We start from the raw sequence: 9578 nt of genomic DNA, 5'->3' as shown, positions 1-9578 counted from the left end.
TGGCTAACGTTTCACTCTAACATGCACTTGCCACTCTACAGAGAGTTAACATCACTGCTCTGTTAGTGTTTATAGACCTGATAGAATGCAACTTGTCACCGTCACACAAGTATGCATTCTTCAGTATAAAAACTACACCAAACTAGAGTGCCAGCATCGTAAATCGAAAATAACCCGCACTAGGTGACAGTCGTTCATTCACTAGAACCCCGCAGTAATTAGAATATGTGTAATGTTTCCGGTTTTTTAGAGACGGACCTGCTAGGCCACCTCGTCTCTGGTCAGTAGTAAGTCCGAAACTACGGCTGCCGGCACATACTTCCTCCGATTGGTCAAACAAAACAACATGGCGACAGTTGTAGCTGAGCGACAGACAAAGCTAGCGTACTATTCTCAGCCCCCGAAGAATACCGGTGACTTGTGTGTCGGAGGGCTGCGTACATGGGGCTCTATAATGGTGGGACAATAGGGATGGAGATAACATGAGCTGGCGACATTCTCTTCCGAGAGAGATTATCCTGTCGCCACCGGTGTAGATAGGGATAAACCCACTGCACTGGTCGACACGTGGGGCGAGAGAGCGCGGGCTTAACATTACATTAAAGTGTAACTAAAAACCGTGGGCAGATAAGATTACTTTTTTTACAAGGAAATAAATCTATTAAACAGATATTAGTTTAGGTCAGAATTACTTTGATGAACCATATGCTCGGGTTCTTAAATGTATACACATTTTTTGTATACTTATTATCATGACCATTCCAATAAAGTCTGAAGCTAAAATATATTTTATATTGTTTTCAATAAAACAGATTATTTTGCAAAACGTATGTCTCCTTAGAATGACTTTGTAGCCGTATATTTTTTTCAAATATATTGTCAAGCAATTAAATTGTCTTTGAACAAATACACACTCATGGATATTGTAAGGATAAGCATACATCAGAAAAAAACTATTATTGTATTCTTTTGTGTACAACTATTGCTTTTGCAAAATGGTTTGTTTGATATACATGTAAAGCGATATTGTCTGTTCACGTTAAGGGAAAAGGGTTCGTACACTAGATGACCAGTGGTCAAGCAGACTCTTGGAGTCAGCACGTGACTACAGCAAGGCTGGTCAATATTTTCACGTAGGAGAAAGGTAGAACCGCTGTGCACGCGAACCGGAAGCTGCGAGTCTCGTGCTCCGCCATCTTAACTGTGTAGGAAGGTAAACGAAACGTCATCAATCTAAATATTAGTTTAGCCGTGCGGGGTTCTAAGGGTTGCTGGAAAGGAAATGCAGACTGACAAAAACCGTTTAAAGCATTCCAATATGTATCAAATAAAGAATTTCACAGAATTCTTTCGAACTATTTCTAAAACCGCGTTTTTGTCGGACCGGTTCACCTTCGGTAAGACTATCTATATAGCAGATGGAGAGCAAATACTTCAGCGTCATGCAGAAACATTACCAGACTGTACGTGAGTTTAAGACGTAGCTAGTACTGCATTGTATCTTTTCACCGTCAGAGGGCGCGGGGTTGGCGTTGGCAGGCGGAGGGTTGTGGTGCCGGCCACTGGTCATTTGTTGATCTGACCGAGGGTCAAGATGCCCTCTTCCCGACGATGTGCGAACAGGGCGTGTGACATGATGTGAAGTCACCCACAAGTGAGATTTTTGGACTTAGTCGTGTTTCGCCCACTTGTAACCTAAAAACAAACCATGTGACAGTGTGGGAACGAGACTTTGGGGTCACGACGCACCAAAACATTGGAACTGCGAGGGACGTGGTACCGTTAGTCGCAGGATCCGTGTCGCCTACGCAGATTCTAATATTAAGGCAAACAAAACACAAAAAGTGAATGTTATGGTTTTATGATGGTTTGTTATTTGGGTTGGAAGACGAAGTGTATACATGTACGACTTTACCGATGCAACGCTATAAATGTACATCGATGCCATTGTAAGTACAGTTAACAACGGTTATAACGAACTCAAAGAGACTACTATTTTTAGTTCGTTATAATCGTAGTTTGTTATAAGCGTATATACAACATGTAGAGCAAATGGTCGGGACAAAGAAAACAAGTTGGTTATATCCCTCACTTCGTTATAAGCGTGTTTATTATAAACTTAGTTTACTGTATAAGAATAATAATTGTAATAATATAGATATATAATAATAAAGAGTCATAACTGTCTACAACATGCATAAAATAGCTGACACTCCGTGATATAACTGAAACACCTTTCAAGAAGGTGTTAAACCTTACCCACTCACTCACTCTCTCCTTCCCTAGGGCTGTACTATGTTGTGTATATTTTTTTTATACAAAAAATAGTCAATAGTTTTTATGTATTCACGTCGCATAAAGTGTTCACCATGTGCTTATTCGTCTTAGTTATGCGTGTTTTGCCAATTGGGTCGTGTCCGAAACACAATACATGTCCATTGCATGTGCATTAGTCTTGGTTGAAAAGTGGCACCGCTAATGTGGGACTCAAACCCGGGTAGCCTCACCAACCACTGGCCTAGCCACCGACCCAGGAGCGGTAGGGTGTACTTTGACAGCTCTCGGACCCGCCACCTTTGCCCTGGTCTGACTTTAAAAAGGACAGCACAAGATTCTGGCACCCACTTGACCCTTGGTAGAGCAGGTGAATATACGCCACAGCGGACGTACTACCAGGGCACTCGCTGAAGGAGCGGACCTGCTGTCCAGCATTTAGAAGGGGAGTGTATGAGAACCTCTTTAAGGCTACTTCTATACAGCACATACAAATCAGCAGGAAATGACACTTCCTGAATTCCATTATTTGCAGACCATTAAAATACGACTTCAGGGAATATACACAATGAAAAAGTGTTGTTTTTCCGATGCAACACTACAAATGTGACTTCGGTGACTTCGGACCTATTTGTTACTATTTTACTGTAATTATTTAACAACATCGGTGGGCTTGAAAAGGTATGTTCTCAAAAGTTTAAATGTATTTCATCTGTACAATTATTCTTTTTGCGACAGAAATCGAGGCAGGAGTAGCTGATGTTTGAGTTAAGGTTAGCTAACACACGAAGATCACCAAGTTGGATTATTAACAGGTTAGGGCTTCTGGAATGTTATAGGTATGTAATGAGATCTTAGATGATTTCGTGTGTTGAGGTTCTGAACTATAAAACAAAAAAAATGTTGTGTTAAGAATTCAAACACTATCCCAAACACGTTTAGAGCTGGAACGTGTTTAATACCCGTGTTTAGTACCCATCTCACCCGACACCATATCTCACCTCACCCGACATCACACCCAACTCATTACGCAATCCCTTTCTCACCCCGACCGACCCAATAACCCACCTCACCCGACCCAATACCAAACCCCTTCCTCTATCCCTACCTCACCCCACCCGACCCAATACGCCACACCTTCCTCTATCCCTACCTCACCCCACGCGACCAACTTCACCACCCCACCCAACCCAATAGGCCACACCTTCCTCTATTCCTATCTCACCCGTCCCGACTCAATACGCCACTCATACCTCGATCCCTACCTCACCCCTACCGACCCAATAAGCCACCCCTTCCTCTATCCCTACCTCACCCATCCCGACCCAATACGCCACTCCTTCCTCTATCCCTACCTCACCCATCCCGACCCAATACGCCACTCCTTCCTCTATTCCTACCTCACCCCACCCGACCCAATACGCCACTCCTACCTCTATCCCTACCTCCTCCAACCCGACTCAATAAGCCTTTCCTCCCTCTATTCCTACCTCACCCCACCCGACCCAATAAGCCACTCCTTCCTCTATCCCTACCTCACCCATCCCGACCCAATACGCCACTCCTTCCTCTATTCCTACCTCACCCCACCCGACCCAATACGCCACTCCTACCTCTATCCCTACCTCCTCCAACCCGACTCAATAAGCCTTTCCTCCCTCTATTCCTACCTCACCCCACCCGACCCAATAAGCCACCCCTTCCTCTATCCCTACCTCACCCCACCCGACCCAATACGCCACACCTTCCTCTATCCCTACCTCACCCCACCCGACCCAATACGCCCCTCCTTCCTCTATCTCTACCTCACCCCACCCGACCCAATAAGCCACTCCCCCCTCTATCCCTACCTCACCCAACCCGACCCAATACGCCACTCCTTCCTCTATCCCTACCTCACCCCACCCGACCCAATACGCCCCTCCTTCCTCTATCCCTACCTCACCCCACCCGACCCAATACGCCGCTCCCCCCTCTATCCCTACCTCACCCAACCCGACCCAATATGCCACTCCTTCCTCTATCCTTACCTCACCCCTCCCGACCCAATACGCCACTCCCCCCTCTATCCCTACCTCACCCCGCCCGACCCAATACGCCACACCTTCCTCTATCCCTACCTCACCCCACCCGACCCAATACGCCACTCCTTCCTCTATTCCTACCTCACCCCACCCGACCCAATACGCGACTCCTTCCTCTGTCCCTACCTCACCCCTCCCGACCCAATACGCCACTCATACCTCTATCCCTACCTCCTCCAACCCGACCCAATACGCCACTCCTTCCTCTATTCCTACCTCACCCCACCCGACCCAATACGCCACTCCTACCTCTATCCCTACCTTCTCCAACCCGACTCAATAAGCCTTTCCTCCCTCTATTCCTACCTCACCCCTTCCGACCCAATACGCCACTCCTTCTTCTATCCCTACCTCCTCTAACCCGACCCAATACGCCACTCCTTCCTCTATCCCTACCTCACCCATCCCGACCCAATACGCCACTCCTACCTCTATCCCTACCTCCTCCAACCCGACTCAATAAGCCTTTCCTCCCTCTATTCCTACCTCACCCCTCCCGACCCAATACGCCACTCCTTCTTCTATCCCTACCTCCTCCAACCCGACCCAATACGCCACTCCTTCCTCTATCCCTACCTCACCCCACCCGACCCTATACGCCACTCCTACCTCTATCCCTACCTCCTCCAACACGACCCAATAAGCCACTCCTACCTCTATCCCTATAGCTACCTCACCCCACCCGACCCAATACGCCACCCCAACCAAACCAATACCTCACCCAACCCCCTCTCTGTCCCATTCCCCACATACGACATGCATTGTTCCTCCAAACACATTGCTTTGTTACAGATTCGGTGACATTTTCAATCTAATTGAAATAAATTATACATGTTTGAATTTGTTTTATACTTTTATTGCTCTTACCTCGGTACAATGACTTTGCCTGATGTACTTTCCGCCCAAAGACATTGTTTCAGCTCCGCCCTGTGATTATGGGTACACGATGAAACTTGTGCAAGCTACTTCTTGTCATCTCCCTCAACAAGTGTTTACCGGTACTGCAATGTAATCAAGCTGTATGATGAGAGGCTAGGTTAGAGGAGAGGCCAGTTTTAAGTACATGTACATTCCCATAGGCAGAGAGAGTGATGCGTATTTCATTTCTAGTTTGTTTACACAGGGTGCGAATCAATGTTCACTCAATACAGATAACACATTGATGCAGCATCATTAATATTAGCAGCAGAAACATCATTTATAAGAGTGGTGAAATAGTAGTAGCAGCAGTAGCAGTAGTAGTAGTAGTAGTAGTAGTAGTAGTAGTAGTAGTAGTAGTAGTAGTAGTAGTAGTAGTAAATACACTCTTCAAAAAAAGAAACGCACAGTAAATGTATTGTACCTAATGTAGTCGATAGATCTAATATCATAGATACAAATATGAAATATAGGAGCTCGATAGTCACATGTGTGACCGCCCCGGGCAGCAATCACGGCTCTGCATCTCCTCGGTACTGACTGGATAAGTGTACGAATTCTGTCCTGCGGAATTCTGCGCCATTCTGCTTGTAACGCGTTGTCCAGTTGTGGGAGTGTCTGTGGCGTGTTCTGACGTTGACTTACATGTCGATCGAGTTCATCCCAGAGGTGTTCGATTGGGTTGAGATCTGGACGTTGGCATTATGAAGGTAGTCTACCGTGACAGTGGAGCCTTGTCCTGTTGAAACAGTTCCCTCTGGCGTCATAATTGGAAGAAGGTGAGGTTGAAGAATTGATTCATGTAGCGATTTGCTGTCAAATTTCCCTGAACAACAACCAAGTCAGATCTCCTGATGTAGGACATGCCCCCGGCATTTTCGAACTTGAAAAATGTTGACAATCGAATGACAAATTATTGGCTTATACTTGCCTTTTTATAGCCAATACTACGAGTTACGAATGCCATAACTTGCATGTGCATTTTGCTTTACTGTTTTCCTCCATGATATTTTTGAACAAGTGTGAAAACAATGCCGTTTAAGACATTGCAAGTCGACAATGGCTGCGTTTTGGCGCACCGCGTGTCGAATATCAGGCAACCAACATATATCATATATCCAATTTATATACCGGATTTCTGTGTAGCCATGTTCAGCTACATTCTACCTGTGCGTTTCTTTTTGTGGAGAGTGTATATCAGTAGCCTGGTTTTAGTAGTACTAACAGCAGCAGTAGAAGTTAATTAAAGTAGTAGCAGTAGCAGAAGTGCAGTGTACGCTTTGTAGTGTAGGGCGTGTCGTGTCGTGTCGTGTCGTGTCGTGGCGTGACGTGGCGTGGCGTGTGACGGTGGCGGTAGTGATTGTCTTAGTGTTAGTGTTAAAAGTGGTTGTCTAAGTGTTAGTGTTGGTGTTAGTAGTTGAAGTAATAATAGTATTTGTACTTTTGTTTTGTTTTGTTTTGTTTTGTTTTGTTTTGTTTTGTTTTGTTTTGTTTTGTTTTGTTTTGTTTGTGTTGTGGCGTGGCGTGGCGTGGCGTGGCCGGGCGTGGCGTGGCGTGTTGTGTGTTGTGGTGTCTTGTCTTGTTTTGTGGTGTTGGGTAGCGTAGTGTAGTGTGGCGTACCGTACCGTACCGTAGTGTGGTGTGGTGTTGGGTAGCGTAGTGTACCGTACCGTAGTGTAGTGTGTTGTGGTGTGGCGTGGCGGCGTGGCGTGGCGTGTAAAGATGTAATGGTGGCGGTAGTGATTGTCTGCGTGTTAGTGATAAATGTGGTTGTCTTAGTGTTAGTGTTGGTGTTAGTAGTTGAAGTAATGATAGTATTTGTAATGGTTATAGGACTAGTAAACTACATACTTAATTAACAGGAGATCCAACTCTGTGAAAAGATAAAAAGGAAAGCGGGAATTCGATAAGCTGTTTCGTCCTTGTTTCATTTACAGAATACCATAATTATAAGCACATATTGAAGTAAATTGAATCTGCCAACAACAATAAGAAAAATCACATGGCTGTTAAGGCGATCCCGTTTCCGCTTCAATGAATTGATAAACACAATTTGCGTCATCGACAAGAGCTGATAATTAATGTAGAATATGTCGACATAATAATAACTTTGTGTAAGAAAATGGGTGTTATTGGTTGTTAAAGAAAGAAACCAATTAGAGGTTGAATGTATTCTTGTATTCCCTGTTCATTTGTAAGATATTATCAACTGATTGTGCACGTTTTCTTTTTAAAGGGTGAATACACATTTAGTTCCTGGTAAAAATGATTATCCATAGAAAGAAGATGCTATGAAGTCATCAACTATATTTTCAAACAAATCTCTAGTAATATAATATAATATATAATATAAAGCATAATATGTATGACATCCACGTGGGACCCGTGAAGATCCGGGGTTGAATAGGTCTTCAGCAACCCATGCTTGCCGTAAAAGGCGACTATGCTTGTCGTAATAGGCGACTAACGGGATCGAGTGGTCAGGCTCGCTAACTCGGTTGATGCATGTCATCGCATCCCAATTGCGTGGATCGATGCTCATGTCAATCACTGGATTATCTGGTCCAGACTCGATTATTTATAGACCGCCGTCAAATAGCTGGAATGTTGCTGAGTGCGGCGTTAAACAACAAACAAACAAAACAAAACAAACGATATATTCATGTAACTCCAGCTGCTAAGTAGACAATGGCACCCTTCATACCGAACGAAAACTCCGCATCTGTCAAAACAAAGCTAATCTGACTACATTTGTACATAAACTTAAGTCGGTTAATCCAGAAACCCATGACACTTTACGGGCATTGAGAGCAGATGCTGCTGAGCTTCAAGGACATCCTTTCCTACGAACGTTTAGTGTTTATGAAAGACGTTGATGAGGCCGTTTTGTTTTAGTACTATACAAAACAAAGCCCACGAGCATGGTGCTAACACACGAAGGATTCTGGCGGGAGCGATTTCGATTTTCTACGCCCAGACGCAATTCTGTAGGCGAGTTGTGCCATGTATTTAGTAGACCACCGTTTATCTGTGTCCTCGTTGAATAACTCGTTCATGCTAAGGTTATTCCGATAATGATGATGATGATGATGATGATGGTGATGGTGATGATGTTGATGAAGACGACGATTATGATGATTCAGGGTATTGAAACCCTCACACGAAGAATCATGTCAGACAATAGATGATGATGATGATGATGATGATGATGATGACGACGACGACTATGATGATTATTATGATTCAGGGTATTGAAACCCTCACACGAAGAATCATGTCAGACAATAGATCCCACCACCCTCGCTCTTCATGTAATCGCTTATGTTTACCAATCATAATGGGAGGGCGTGGTTTGATTAACGTCGAGGCTCTTCGGGATAGAACTGTATTGTGCACCTTTGCACACATTTATTAGTCTGAAGATTCTCTTGTGAAGCATGTGAAGACTCATGATGAAAACAAGGAATTCCACAGTTTTCGTAAACGAGCCAAGGATGTGAGACATAATCTCAATGTCAGATCCGGGGTAGAATAGGTCTTCAGCAAGCCATGCTTGCCGTAAAAGGCGACTATGCTTGTCGTAAGAGGAGACTAACGGGATCGGGTGGTCAGGCTCGCTGACTCGGTTGAAGCATGTCATCGACCCCAATTGCGTGGATCGATGCTCATGATATCAATAACTGGATTGTCTGGTCCAGACTCGATTATTTACAGACCGCCGTCATATAGCTGGAATATTGCTGAGTGCGGCGTAAAACAACCAACCAACCAATCAACCATCCAACGATAGTACAACGAAACATACTTATATAGCTGCTTATATTTGCTTTAAGTAAACTCAAGCCTTTTGTAATTTATTCTTCAAAATTCAAAATTTAAATCAGGTACCAATACGCATGACACAAATATCAGTTTTAGGAAAGTCACAGTTAGAGGTCCACGTGGAATACAAATGCCTGACCAAAGTACTGGTCATGCGCACTGGTCAGTACAGGGAGAGGCATTTGTCACGCTCCCGACAACACACCCGAAACCACGTCCACGACTACTCCTCACGTGACCCTCACCCCCATGTCAAGCCTCGCGGGTGTGGCGCCATATTACAAGCAGACGACCCACTTCTGTGACGTCACTGCACGTGTCAAATGATTGAAACAGTGCCGATCGGTTACATTGTAGAGAGTGGCGAAGACGTCAAACAAATAACAGTTTGTCACTTTTACAAATTGGAGCAACATTTGCCACAAATCTGCTGTGTGTTTTTTACGGCGTATTTCACGTGTGTTTTGTTTGTGGTGATAT

General features: G+C 44.5%; 1 protein-coding gene across 1 annotated transcript; it reads left to right on the top strand.

Moving 5' to 3' along the window:
• The first annotated feature begins 346 nt into the window (after positions 1 to 346).
• Positions 347 to 4718, top strand: LOC125381989 (extensin-3-like). Its single transcript, XM_048399397.1, has 2 exons — positions 347 to 437; positions 3472 to 4718. Exons 1-2 carry the CDS (start codon positions 347 to 349, stop codon positions 4716 to 4718), a joined length of 1338 nt encoding a protein of 445 aa, XP_048255354.1.
• Positions 4719 to 9578: the final 4860 nt, after the last annotated feature.

Source organism: Haliotis rufescens, unplaced genomic scaffold, assembly GCF_023055435.1.
Source record: "Haliotis rufescens isolate VD_foot unplaced genomic scaffold, xgHalRufe1.0.p SCAF_2, whole genome shotgun sequence".
NCBI lineage: Eukaryota > Metazoa > Mollusca > Gastropoda > Lepetellida > Haliotidae > Haliotis > Haliotis rufescens.
The sequence above is the reverse complement of the archived record's forward strand: the minus strand, read 5'-3'. Positions and strand labels throughout refer to the sequence as shown.